We start from the raw sequence: 13,483 nt of genomic DNA, 5'->3' as shown, positions 1-13,483 counted from the left end.
ACGTCTGTCCGCGCCTCCCGGCCGCTGGACCGACATTTGCGTAAGCCTCGCTGTGGCTGGTTGTGGCTGGTTGTAACCATAAATAACAGCCTGCACGGACACTTGCAGGCCTCGAAACATAGCCTACGAGCGGCAGGCGTCTTCGATTGCCCGCGTTTCGCCGCGGGACGCGGCGCCCTGTCGCCGATCCAGATATACTGCGCGCTGACCGCGGCGGCGCATTCATTAACGGCGTCAAGCTGCGTCAGTGACCGGACAGGCCTAACAACATACGGACACGCACGTTCCACGGTAGCCGCAGCTTCAGTGACTGGTTCGGGCGCTGTGTGTGGGTATAACTGACGCCCTGGGGTCTCTGGCGAGCGCCTGTCGCTGCCAGGAGTATTCACCGCCCCCGCCCCCGCCCCCGCCCTCGCCCTCGCCCCCGCCGCCGCCGCCGGGCGGACCGAGCCCTACCTGGCGGCAGTTCCCGACCGGAAGTAGGCGGCACTACCGTCGAGGTTGGGGGTCAATTTCGGCTCGTTGGTCGCGGCAGAAGGTCAGGCAGGTCAGGAGAGCGAGACGAAAGTCACACCCGACCGAGCACGAGTGACGGCTTTCTTAGTGTGAGGTCACAAATAGTACCTAGAGGGGTGACGTGGGCGGCTTCCGCTTTTATCGATCGGCTCGCTATCAAGGCGCCCAGCCGCCTACCTTGTTGACCGATGACCATTTTGATATGCTTGAATTGTTGACGTCACGTATGAACTTAACAATGACGTTGTACCAGGCTATTTATAGTTCAAGAATGTTTACGATGAAAGCTATTGCATACGTGATGTACTCGGAATCAACTGCTTCTTTGTCAACTACGAGCGTCCGATAGTCCATGACTCCATACGCCACTCGAGCTTTACATTTACGTCATTTCTGGCTTCCGGTACCAATTGTCGGCAGTTTGAGATTCGCAGAAAAGAGCTCCCTGAAGTTAGCTCGGCTGGGCCGCACTGGCGTCCAGGCGCAGTCCGGTCAGATCAGGTCAGGTCGAGGGCTGGCCCGAAGTTGGACAGGTTCGCCGATCGAGCACGACCGCCCATCGGCGCCTCGCCAATCAGGTTGATGGAGTTGCCTCGAGTTTGAGTCAAGCGCGGTAGTTTGCTTGCCGAGCGGCCAACTTGACGCTGCCGCTACGTTCGATGGCACCGCGTTGACAGGCATGGCGCGGTCACTTGATTCCAGACATGTGCATGGATCCGAGAGCTGGATCTATGATCTCAGTGGATCTCTCGGCAAAAAACAGGGGTTGGATCTATGATCTGAGTGGATCTCTCGACAAAATTCAGGGGTCAGATCTATGATCTGAATGGATCTCTCGACAAAATTTAGGGGTCGGATCTATGATCTCTGTGGATCCAGCGGGCAAAAATTTGTGGAGGGCCTATGATCTGTATGGATCTCACGACAAGATGTAGCCAATGAAACCCTTATCCTACATAATTGTACACCTTACAATGCAATACAATTTAGAATTGGCACTTGTGGACATGGTTAAGAATATGACCAGTTGCAATCATTAAGTATCATCAATAAATTTGACTTTAAATGAAGAACATTTGTACTACATTTAAAATAAACCAAGAACATGCACATTGCTACTTTTTGTGACCAATTGTACCTTTTTCATGACAGCACTGATGACAATCATATCAACAAGCTACAGCCACTTTAATTCAATGAACAAACAGTACTGACAGATGCAGTGGCGGCGGGGCACTGCAGACTTTTGGTCCCATTCTTTCCATGCAACACCAGTAGGGCTAATGTTAAAATGCACAAATCTATGGGGGGCACGGTGCCCTGGTGCCACCCCCCCCCCCCTCCCGTTCCGCCGCCTATGGACAGATGTTGGGAAATCAAACCTGGAAGCCAAATAGGTCAGTCTTGCTCAAAATAATCCAACAATCCACTTATTCTACCAGGTATGAAAACCCAATTTCGATTTAGTAAGAGAAAGAGTAGCAACCAACCTCTAATACTTTCCTAATAAAATTCCAAGTTCAAAAGAGGCATTAACTTCTTCAGATTACCTACTTTGGCACCGTGCGACCGTGCCAAGTGCGGTGCCATGCTGCTGTCGTAATGAGAGAGCCTCCCAAAAACGACAAACGAAATTCACAGCTCACGTTTTGGTAATATTGCTTTATTACGTCATTATCGTTTGACCAATGAAAAATCTTAATCTGACTAAAACCGTAATGACTCCAAAAGGTTCCCCGTTATAGGCCCTTCGGACTAATGACGTAAGTTATTGTGATTTTTTGAAAAGTGAATAAAAAAAGATGCAAGGCGCAATTGTAGCACTCGCGCAATGAATGTCTACCGCTCAAGGGCTATGTAATACCATGTCAGCTTACGTTTACGTCATTAAATTCAACGCTACAAAGATGATATTCACGAACAATCATAACGTCAAATTATGTCAGGCAGAAAAAATGAACATTATTTTGAAGAAAAGAAAACAGACTTTTGAATTTCCAGTTTGATTTTTTATTTATTATCATTATACTCAAAAGTAGAACACTTAGCTCATTTGTTATTTGAAATGACGTCACCAGTTCTATTTAGAGACTGAATAATCATTTTACGGTATATATCCAAGGCTATTACAATTGATATTTCGCTTCCCCAGCGTGTTCCCCAGGCTATTGAATATTTTTATACTTTTGTTGATATCTCAGTTTATTTTATCAAATGTTAGTTTCAATAGATTGAAATACCTTTACCTAGCCAAGCCACAGGTGTCAATATCATCTTTTATTCTTTATCAATCAATTGTGTTAGCTGGAAAGTCTCATGGTTGTCTAATGCAAGATTGTCTTATCATTATGTAGATTCCAACATTAATTGTGATGTACCTAGTAATGTATTCTTCATTAGTCATTACTTACCTGTATCTTAATTGTTAATGCAAGCTTTTCTGTTGGTATGTGAACAATCTTCATGTCACTCAATTCACTCAAGTTGTGACCATCATGAGCCTTCTTTATTTTATATTCTGTATAATGTAACTAGATGCCCTTTACTAATATGGCCTTTGTATAAGATTGTTTGTTTCTAACCATACTTTGGTATTTATAACTTCTTTATGCAAGAAAGTTTAAACATTTTGTGCGCCTTTGAGCTATGATCCCATTGGATCTCACGACAAAATTGGGGAGCCAGATCTATGATCCGAGTGGATCTATCGACAAAATTGAAGGGTCAGATCTATGATCCCAGTAGATCTCTCGACAAAATTGAGGGATTGGATCTATGATCTGAATGGATCTCGGATCGGGATCCATGGGATCGGATCTCAGATCCATTTTCCCGGATCCAAGCACATGTCTGCTTGATTCTGTCCCGGTTGGTTGTACTTTCGGACTGGCGTAATAAAAGATGCGTAGCGTGAAATTATGTGCTGTCAACGGCAGAGTGTCTCTGGAAAGACGTGGTGGCTGTGAAACGCTGCCATCTGATGAGTTTCAACGTCGCAATCAGCATGAACTGTGCTCATGGAGTTCTGACTAGCAATCAACCATCCAGCTCACTCATACAGGTGGTCAAACTGCAACCGACATATCCGTGACAATGAGTGAGAGTTCAACCGGCAGCTGGAGGAGAGTTGTTCCGTGCTACTGCTCACCACTCCTGGTATTCAGTCTGTAAACAAAGAGACAGACGTGAAGGCATGGAGCGGGCTGATGGGTGCGGCAAAACCATGCAAACGTACCGCGAGGCAGTGACGGTCTGAAGGAGAGCTAAAACATGCAGGTATCGCGACTCTCAGCGGTCAATCTCCATAGGCGTTTGGTTCCGCGTTTTGTAATAGAAATCACTCAGTTGTGGGTCTGACCTTTCCCATTTCGGTGTCTGCTACACGGTCCCCCACTTTGCCGGGCAAGCCACTTCGGAAAGGAGAGAAGTACCTACATGGATTTGCTTTGAGCAACTTTCTCTTCGATCATATCTGGCCTTTAAGTCGGATATGACGCCACTTGCATTCCCTGTGTTCGTGCCGGCTACTGTTTTAATCTAACGTGTTAGCGCTGTTGGCGCCGGTATGCGGTGGCGTGCTGACGACGGTGACGTCCGCTGGGCTCGTGCGGGAACTTCTTAACGAGGAGCCTGCGACGTTCGGCAGTCACCTGTCAGCCCCGGCGCAGCGCCACGCCGCCGCCGGCCTACCTCCGCTGACCGCTTGCAGCGGAAAGTGGAGAGATACTCAATAGGCTCTTCCATTTGGGTCGCGAGCTCTGCTCTGATTCAATCCGGGATTTGTGTTTGTCGCCCCGACGGCGCCACGCTGCGAGCAACAGGCCTTTTATCAGGCTGGAGTGTGGGGAGAGGGAGGGAGGGAGAGTGGCGAGAGGACCTGTTTGCCCTCCGGCCGTGCGGCGCCGCTCCGCCCCGACATTTTTCACAAATTTAACCCGACGTTTACTGAAGCCCCGTGGGAACGCGCGTGCTCGCCGGCGCACCGAGACATAATGGCACATTAACGTGAACCCATTTTTAACGGTGGATTCTGGAACCGTGGCGTTTTCATAACGAGTCAGCCACGGAGACAAACTAACGCCGTGGCAAGGAGCGAGAAAACTGAAACAGAACAACGTAAAAACACCTTACCCTGCGCGGTGTTGCGGCGGCAATAATCTCGGCCATTCTGGCGCAACATCGACAAACGTGGCGCGGCGGGCCGTGTTTTTGCGGCGCGTGCCGGGCTCCTCAGGGAGGGCGGCGTCGGTGATGATTCCTGGCTGCTCCTGCCAAGAATTACGACTTGTTTTTGTACTGAATTTCTGCCAGCCAGAACACACCTCCAACTGAAAGTTTTACGCCTCGGAACGATGTGAAAGATCGCAAAAGTGGATGACGCCGCGAGTTTTTGTGAAGTGGGCTTTGCAGTCCTGAAATAACGCCGCCACCGGCACTACCTGAGAAACAATGTGCGGCGCTCGGGTCACGCGGCGCGGAGCGGTAGCAGCCATTGTCCTGGGCCCAGTCCGAAGCTTATGTCGTCGTCTATTTGGCCAGGATCGCAACGGATGTCGTTAAATTAATAGTTATGGCTTTCGGCTCGGACACGGCCGCGGCGCGACCTGTCAGCTGGCGGAGCCGGGTCTGCCGCCGAGCGCGCCGGATCGATCGCCCTGCGCCGGTGGTCTGTGGTCTGGTCCGGTCTGGTCTGGTGGTCTGCGGACCGCCGGGTGGTCTGGAGGTCCTCTCAGCTCAGTCGGTGGTCGGTGCCGGGCAGGCCTCGCCCGGTGGCCCGTCGCCATCACACCGGCACAAAATGCTGTGTCGCGTTCTGCCACGCGGCCTGCATGTCGGAAATAAACGCTCGAACGTCCGTTCCGGTCTCGACTTGAACATCGACCACCGATTGTGCTCAAACTGCGGCTCACATAACTGCAAACCAGCACCACGATGGAACTAGTCTTCTCGCTCATATCGATAGTCATGTTAGTATCAGCACTTGCTCGCTGATGTCCCCGTCTAGACCACATCCAGAAGAGTTCTGCTCATATCCCGCCTCTCCACCGTCTCCAGGGCCCTCCCGCGCCAAGACACAGGTGTCGTGCCTCGGCAACGAAGCGCGGCGGCCGCTCTCCCTGGAGAATGCCGCCCGGAAGTACGCCCAACTTCCCGGAAGTGAGGCTCCCCGGTGGCTGCCACGTTACTTTAGCGTGAGCTCCACACTGCACGGTTTGGGAGGGTCGTCTGGCGGCAGCGGCGCGGCAGTTAGAAATGCTGGACCTGGGAAATGGGATGTCACCGCCCACCGGACTGTCCGTACCTACGCGTGGTGCAGGAGACGACCTTGGCTGATTTGACAGCTCGCAGCGTGGTGGAGTTGGTGAATAATGATGATGCAGACAGGGCCCCTGGGGGGCGAGGGCGGTGGGCGGCGGTTCCGCCGCGTGGGACCTCGGGGGACCTCGGCGGCGGGGCCTCTCATGCCGCCCGGCCGCAGCCTCTTGTTCATCAATTAACCTAATCGAGATAGATGAGACGGGTCCGCCCGCGTCCCGGAAGAGCAGAACCCCTAGGAGGTGGCAGAAAAGTTGCCGGCTAGTTACACCTACCGCCGCGAGGGGCGCGGAGGTCGCCCCCGGCCCTAGACGTTTTTGTCCGTTCAAGTCGTCATGTTTGCGTGGTAAAACAAATAAGTGCACCGCAGACACTTGGGGAACGGTGTCGCCGCGTCGTTAGGGACCTAGCCTATCTACAGTCCACAGATGCCGCCTGGGCGCCGGTATAAGAACACATGCTATTGTTTATGTGACCCCGTTGTCACCTGATTCAGGCCAAGGACAGTTTCTCGCGCATTCATCGCCTGACGCTCCTGCATGCTGCATTTTACCCGTCGCCACTCGCCATCTTTGTCGCGTAAAGGAATTTAAAGCAAGCTTTAGCACAGTTTTATCGGGTCTCATATCGTTGGCTCCGTTTTTACGCCCGCAGTATTGCACAACCTCGGCCGTGTTTCCGCGTACTGATGGCACCGGGCCGCGATTTTGGTGATTGGACCGACTTACAGCCGCCCATGCACGGCGATTTTTCGCCTGGACTGTTTTTCATTGGATACAGCTTAAACTGCAGGAAATATCTGCGAATCCACTAAAATGCCGCCCTGTTGCATGCTTGAGCCAGCGGTTCCGACCGGCATGGCCGTGGAGTACGGCGGGGTGTCCAAGCCTGTCGGGGGAGCGGCTAGCCAGTCTTGTTGCCAGTGTGGCTAGCTAGTGTTGCGGAAAGGATTAGCTTTGGGTGACCAGGGGAAACAGCATGGTCATGAGTCGACTTACCTGCGCTCTCAGCGGTCTGTGACTGACGTGGAAGCCGCTAGACCCGCCCTGACTGACCAAGGTGTCCGCTCAGCCCGACTGGAACCGTGCGCAGCCCGGCCCAACCAACTCTCCCACGGTGGGGTGGGTGGGGGCCAGCCCCGACCCTGTGACCGCCAGAGATCCTGTTTGCATTCCGCGAATTCCTATCTACTCACCGGGTGCATTGTGTCAATCGAGCTCGGCGAGTTTCAATGCGACTCATGTAAACTTATATTGGAAGGGTGTACGATTGAGTTAGATCGTAGCAGCGCGGTGGGCTCGGATTCATTTCGAGGTGGAACCCATGTTGGCCGTCGTTGGCGTTGTCACGCTGTCAGGGCGGCCGTCCGAGCGACGGGTTATTAGCCGCCGGCCACGCCCCATCCGCTGCCCCCCCCCCCGCCCCCGCACCGACCGCCGCCGCCCGGGTGTCGGGCAGAGTCATTGCCTCCAGCGGAGCGGCAATGACTCGTCCGACTCGCGCCGGCCACTCTGTTGGATCAGCCGGCCGGCTCCGCCCTCTGTTGCTGCCAACTTACCATTACGGCACTCGTGCCGCAGAAAGATAATGGTCCGTCCCGGGCTGAGGGGAGGGGGAGGGGCAGAGTGATGGCTGCCACCGCCGACAGCAGGGAGTCATTGGCGGCTGAGGAGCGCCCGACCGCCCGGAGGGATGTGCTGCCGGACGCGGTCCGTCTTTCATCTTCTGGAGTTTTTGTCTTGAGTTTGCTCCCAGCTCTCTTCTGTCCTTTATTATTTTGTCATCGATTTATGCAGATGGAATCGTCGCGAATTGAAAAAGGTGGCTCATTTCCGCGAGCGTGTGTCGTTTTATGGAGTTTCGGCTGAGGACGCCCCTGTGTCCCGACTGAAATCGACCCCGTTGGCTGCTCCGAGGGCCCTGTGCTCGGGGCGATGGTGCTCGGAGCAGATGCACCTCGCAGGGAGACGACTGCGCGATGATGGCGATAGAATGAAACTGTTTATGTGCCGGGGGATTTGGCCGTAAATGGCGCCGCCGTGCCGAGTTAGAGCACGTCAGGGAGAGCCCGGCGCCTCCGGAGCTGGTCCTGCTAAGCCGATGGCGGCGGCTGAACGGACCTGCCGGGAGTTGGCGGGGACGGAGGGAACTGCGGCGGGGACCGCGGGACCCCGGGGTAATGTCGCCAGCTCTCAGAAACGGCGGCAGACGACGCGGAATGAAACCTACGAGACGGGATATCCGTGGAGGCGTTATGTCACTGCTTGGGAACCAAAGAGGCTCTTTGTTATTTTTATGAACGCCGAAGCTGAGACAAAGGCTTCTTCGTCTAAAAAGATGGTGATTGCAGGAGGGAAGAGAGTCCCATCGGCTAAATCTGCTTCCTCTCGGCTGACTGTGAGCCATTTCATTATCGCGCCGGGCTGTTGCTGATGGGGGCAGGCGATCACCTGAGCGATCATCAATCGTCGGTCGTCGGGGCCGACGGCGCGCTCTGTGATCCGGTTGGCGGTCCTCAGCTCTGTCTGCAGGTGCGTGACTGCGTGGCTCCTTACCTCGTAGCTCCATGGCTCCACGTCCGCAGGTCGTACCCAATTTTCTGGTGAAGACCTCACTCTCGCTCAGCTCAGTTTGCATATCTCAGCGCCAAAGGTCGGCCCTCTGACTGGCTCGGCAATCAGGCCGACCGGCCGGCGAACCGGCTCGATAGTTGGACCATTCGTTACATAGCCGGCTTCATAACCTGGCCACCTGAGAGACCGGGTGTCTGGGTGATTTACGGACCGTCCCGGCCCGCCCCAGCGTGGAGAGCTTCGATCGGCTCGCTCACCCGTCCTCCAAGAGCATCTGGATGCAAATCTGTACGGGGACATGAGGTCAGAAAGCGTTGATGTGCTATGTAAGTGGTGTGTTATGTTACAACTACGCCCGCGCAACTTTCACTGACGCCATCTGTTCGACTGTGGGCGTTAGAATAGAATTCGCCGCGGTACTGATCATGATCATCGTAACTTTCCAGCATAGTTCGTGCTGTCAGCTGGGCGCTGGGGCGTGCGCCAGAGTGAATTTACGGACATCGATTTTGCGACGGGCGAGCCTTTTTCCCTGGGCCATAAATGTCGCGCATGAATTATTTTTGCGTTTTCGGGGCCTGTGATGAGAGCCATCCAGCTGTCATCGAACTCCAACGGCTGTGAAATGGCTGGTGGAGAAGGGTGTGCGCCCGGACGGGAGACCGGAGACCGGGCTCTCGTGGTTCCTCAGTGGCGATCGATGGGGGTGCGCCAGTGTTCCTTTGACAGCAGGGAACACCCCGGCGTAGAGGCGCAGCTCGCTCTGACGCCTGTGGCAGTATGTGATGTCGGGTCAGCGGTAGTCCTGGGGCGGAGTTGGGGCCGTTACAGTTCCGGTGACCGACTGTGGTAGAGGTGAAGTCCCTGCGATTCCAGTGGCCAACTGGCGGCGACTGAGTAGGCCGTTTGAATTCCGACGGAGCCTCTGTCACCCAGCTGAAAAATCGCAGCCTTAAGCCGCCCAGCTCTCAAATGGCCAGGCTAGGTTCGATGATATGCCAAATGTGCATTTGCCACTGTGGTAAAGTAGAAATAGCGTTTTTGTCACAAGAGTAAAACGTTTTTGCAAAGAGCTTTCACCGGAAAACACTGGCGAAATCCAGCGTGTTCTTACAGAGATTCTACAGTTGTGATGTATGTTCTGGCTGTAAATTACGGTATGTGGCTGTCCGTTTGACACTGCGCCTCTTGTCTTTGCAGGTTTCCAAGGTGAAGGTGCAGGAGTGTCACCTGTACAGGACATGCGGGGAATGTCTGGGCGCCAAGGACCCCTACTGCGGCTGGTGCTCGCTGGAGAACAAGTAAGTCGGAACAGTGAATAGCCTGGCGTGTTGCAAGGTCCCCGCCTTGTGGTCACGTTCTTTCCGACAGGTTGACGCGGTGCGCTGGCCGCCGAGTGTGTCGACTTGGACGTCTTTGCTGTCCCAACGCTACACGGCCCAACCCTGCCACTGACTTTGGCGTCACAATGGCTTATCGTGCAACACTGCGGGGGTCCGCTAGCAGCTATAGGTCAGCTATGTTGGGCGGCACGTGGAAGCTCGTTCCACTCAGGCTTATCTACACATGTCCATTCAGAACTGACCTCTTCTGGGTGTCACGGAGGGTTTGTAGCCGCTTGTTTCTTATCAGCCTTCTACAGACCAATTCAGCTATGACCTTGCCGGCTGTCGAGGTGTCTCATGCAACCAACTTGCGTGTTCCTAGACCGGTAACGGGTTAGGAAGAAACAGTTGCGTTCACCGCTCGGCTGGCTGCTACCGTCGGCTCTTCCGCCTCGCCCGGGCACTCGATTAACGAAGCCAATGATGTTGTTTTCGGCCGCCATCACCGTCAAATGGCTTTCAGAGGCCGAGTTGCCGGTCCCAATAACGAGATTAATTTAGTGCTGATTGGTTTGGGGCCCGCGGCGTCGGCTGACTGTGACACCCAGTGCGGATAACTCTGCGGCCCGGACAGTTACGGCCTGCCGGTGCTGGCTGACGGTCCGCGGCCCTCACCCGGCCGGTCCGCGGCCAGCCGGCCATCACCGAGAGGCCACTGGCGGCTACCTGCGGCAACCCGAGCCTCCGATCAGCTGATTTAACGGCAGGCCAATTAGCATTTGTGACCATTGCGCGTTATTTACGTCGGCAGTGCCACATCAACCACACGCCGTAATTCGGTTGTTTATTGATGGCTGCTGCTGCTGCTGGCTGCAGCCGAGGAGATATTGGCCATTGTACATCATCACACCAAGGTTTATCATGTCTTTCACACCTCTCTCTCTCTCTCTCTCTCTCTCTCTCTCTCTCTCTCTCTCTCTCTCTCTCTCTCTCTCTCTCTCTCTCTCTCTCTCTCTCTCTCTCTCTCTCTCTCTCTCTCTCTCTCTCTCTCTCTCTCTCTCTCTCTTTCTCTCATTTATCTCCTCTGTTGTCCTCTCTAATTCTTCTCTCCCCTCTTGTCCTAGGTTTTCCTCTTCTCTCCGCTCTCCTCTTTGCTTTCCTCTCTTCTCCCATCTTCTCTTTTCCTCTCTTCTCCTTTCCTCTCTAACCCGAGTAATTACGTAGCCGTGCCTTGCCGTGCCGTGCGGCCCCCGCTACCCGGTTATAATGACCCGTCTGTTTAATGCAGCAATTATCTGCCTAATCCGACAGTCGGCCTTGCGCGATGGGCCCCCACGAGCCGCTGCGGTGGCGAGCTGACACCAACACCCGTGCATCGTGCGGGCTAATTGTGGCAAACACTCCTTCCGCATCCACGGTCAACCGTGCGGCCCCTCTCCGCGAGGCGTCGCGTCGCGCCGGCCTTGTGTGCCGCGCTGCTCTGCAGCGGAGAGACGCTATCTGACCTTTGGACGCCGTTTTTCTCCCGGCCGCCTTATCTATTGCCCCTTAATCGAGGCGAGCGTGTCACTGCAATCGTTTATGCAAAGCGTGATTTACGTCGGACGTGGGGGAGCGGTTCGAGATGTGCTGTGGCCGGGCGACCGAGAGGCGTCGTGTCGGTCCAGATCTACGCACCGGGCTCCTGGTCCCGATGGGACGGCCCTGCCATCCAGCCGGGTCGAGGCCGGTCGGTAGGGGCCGGCGGAGGTCGCGCGGGGCCGGTGGGTGTGTCCCATTCCTCGGCGCCTGCCAGCGGTGCTGTACGAAGACTTGTCGGTCGACCGGCGACCCGCCCACCGCCCAGGGGACACCCGTCGCCAATCTGCCCCGACCGAGTCGGGCAGAGACGGAATGCGGTCACCCGATGTCTCAGAGGCGGAGTTCAGCAGAGGCCGACCCGGAGGTCCGCAGAGGCCGACCCGGAGGTCCGCAGAGGCCGACCGTGCTCTTGGAGTTCTTGAGTCGCGGAGGCAGCCTTGCAGGTGTTCAGAGCGATGTGGCTTCAACACATGGGTCGCTGAGGTAAAGAAGTGAATCGAGACATAGATAGTCTGCCTTCATTTGTGATTACCTCGAATAGATCGCTACAGCCATCGAAACTTTTCATAACCCACATGACAAGTGGCTAGACATTATCGCACCCAAAATGCTGGTTTCCAAGGAACCGTACGGTAGGTTTGCGAGATTATATGACGCTGTTTACCTCTTTTGTCAAGTGGATTGAACTGAACACGCCTTTGGCGCATTATAGCTGCGTTCCTGACAGAAGCGTCGGCGTATTGCAGACAGATGGTGGGCGAATCGCCGACGGATCGCGGGCCGGCGGCAGGCGGATCAAAGTCGGCAGCGGGCTGCCGTGCGCGATAGGCCGCTGCCCGCACCGTGGGCGGATCAGAGGACGGCGCAGACAGATGAAGAACGGTTATCGGCGGCGGATTCCGCCCGACTGCGCCCGGGTCGACCGCCGATCGGCGACTCTTGACTGGGAATTTATGACCGACGGATAATCAGGGCTCTAATTATGTTTGCCCCTTCCGCCGGTTTGAGTGAGTGCCGACCGGCCGGCGGGATGGGCGGTGGCCGGCTGCGCGCGGCGGATAGGCACGGTTCACTGGCGGTGCTCGCGGCGGAGACGGACGACTCGCGGCCTCCGCCCACGGCTGGCACTGCGGACCTGCTGCCGTTGCGGCCTGTTGTTAGACGAGAAAATACGAGCGGCCCGCTGGCAGGTTGTCGGGTCAGCTCCGTGTCGCGGTGGCCTCTCACTAGGTCGTGGCGTGACGGAATGTCGTAGATTTTGCACACTGCAAGGACGAAGCACTCTTCACACCGTCTTTGCACTTGTCAAACTTTCCCTCCGCCACTTAGCATGCAGGCTCCCCTTTACAGTCGTGGTGGTTGTTCCATTTTTGTGCTGGGCATACAGATGTGCTGTCAATGTTTCTGAATCGTGATGAACCTCCCACGAGCACGACAAAGCGCGGGGCCACCCACTCTACCGTCTGTCTCTGCGTCTGGCTTTCTTTCCGACCGTTCGACCGAAAACCGACCGACACAGCGGCTGGGACAGAAGGAGAGGCCAATGTCGACGGGTCCGTTTTGGCTCGGCTGTTTTCAGCGCTGGCTCCGTTCCGGCGGATTTGCGAGCGGTATTTGCATGCTAATATTCGGCTGGGCCGGTGGCGGCCGAGGATCGGGGCGAGGACGTCGGCGAGCGGGGCGGAAAGTCGGCGCCGCCGCCGACCGGTTAGTCGGGAGGCTTTACTTACCGCCAGCCAGGAGCCTAATCCATGAGTCTGGAATCCTGGGGAAGTTTTAATTTGGGTCGCACCCGCGACAGGTAGTCATACATTGGTTTCTTTCGATTTGGTAAGTTTGTCCCTAGTTGAGTAGTTTGTCCTCATCGTGTCCTTATTGGACTGTTTGCTAATGCTCGTTGTTTTCATCGATCGCTGATAGTGGTCCGTGCTGCTAGCCTAGCGGGATATTTTTTACCGCCATGCCGGTGGAGTGTGGTGTTATGTGTCCCTTGTTTGACCCTGACGTTCGTTTACCGGGGTATAGGTTGACCACGCCGGCCCCAAATGGGCCTAATAAAAGCAGCCTCACTTTCGCCGGCGGTGGTGTACGGGCCGGCGCCGGCTCGGCGGGGCTTTAAACATCGCCAGCCGAGAGCACGATGCATAATACATGCGGTGGGCGCATGCCAGT

At 55.2% G+C, this 13,483-nt stretch overlaps 1 protein-coding gene across 2 annotated transcripts in view; it reads left to right on the top strand.

The window, feature by feature from the left end:
- The window catches only part of LOC122381427 (plexin-A2-like), a 133,222-nt gene that overhangs the window by 75,995 nt on the left and 43,744 nt on the right, over positions 1–13,483 (top strand). For both annotated transcript variants that reach the window (XM_043365576.1, XM_043365568.1), the window contains exon 5: positions 9,606–9,706. In XM_043365576.1, the coding sequence (XP_043221511.1) occupies positions 9,606–9,706 (101 nt within the window). The remainder of the gene's footprint in view (positions 1–9,605; positions 9,707–13,483) is intronic.

The sequence above is a fragment of the Amphibalanus amphitrite genome, unplaced genomic scaffold, assembly GCF_019059575.1.
Source record: "Amphibalanus amphitrite isolate SeventyFive unplaced genomic scaffold, NRLGWU_Aamphi_draft 000011F_arrow, whole genome shotgun sequence".
NCBI classification, from domain to species: domain Eukaryota; kingdom Metazoa; phylum Arthropoda; class Thecostraca; order Balanomorpha; family Balanidae; genus Amphibalanus; species Amphibalanus amphitrite.
Note: the sequence above shows the minus strand (reverse complement) of the source record. Positions and strands in the feature narration are given on the sequence as shown.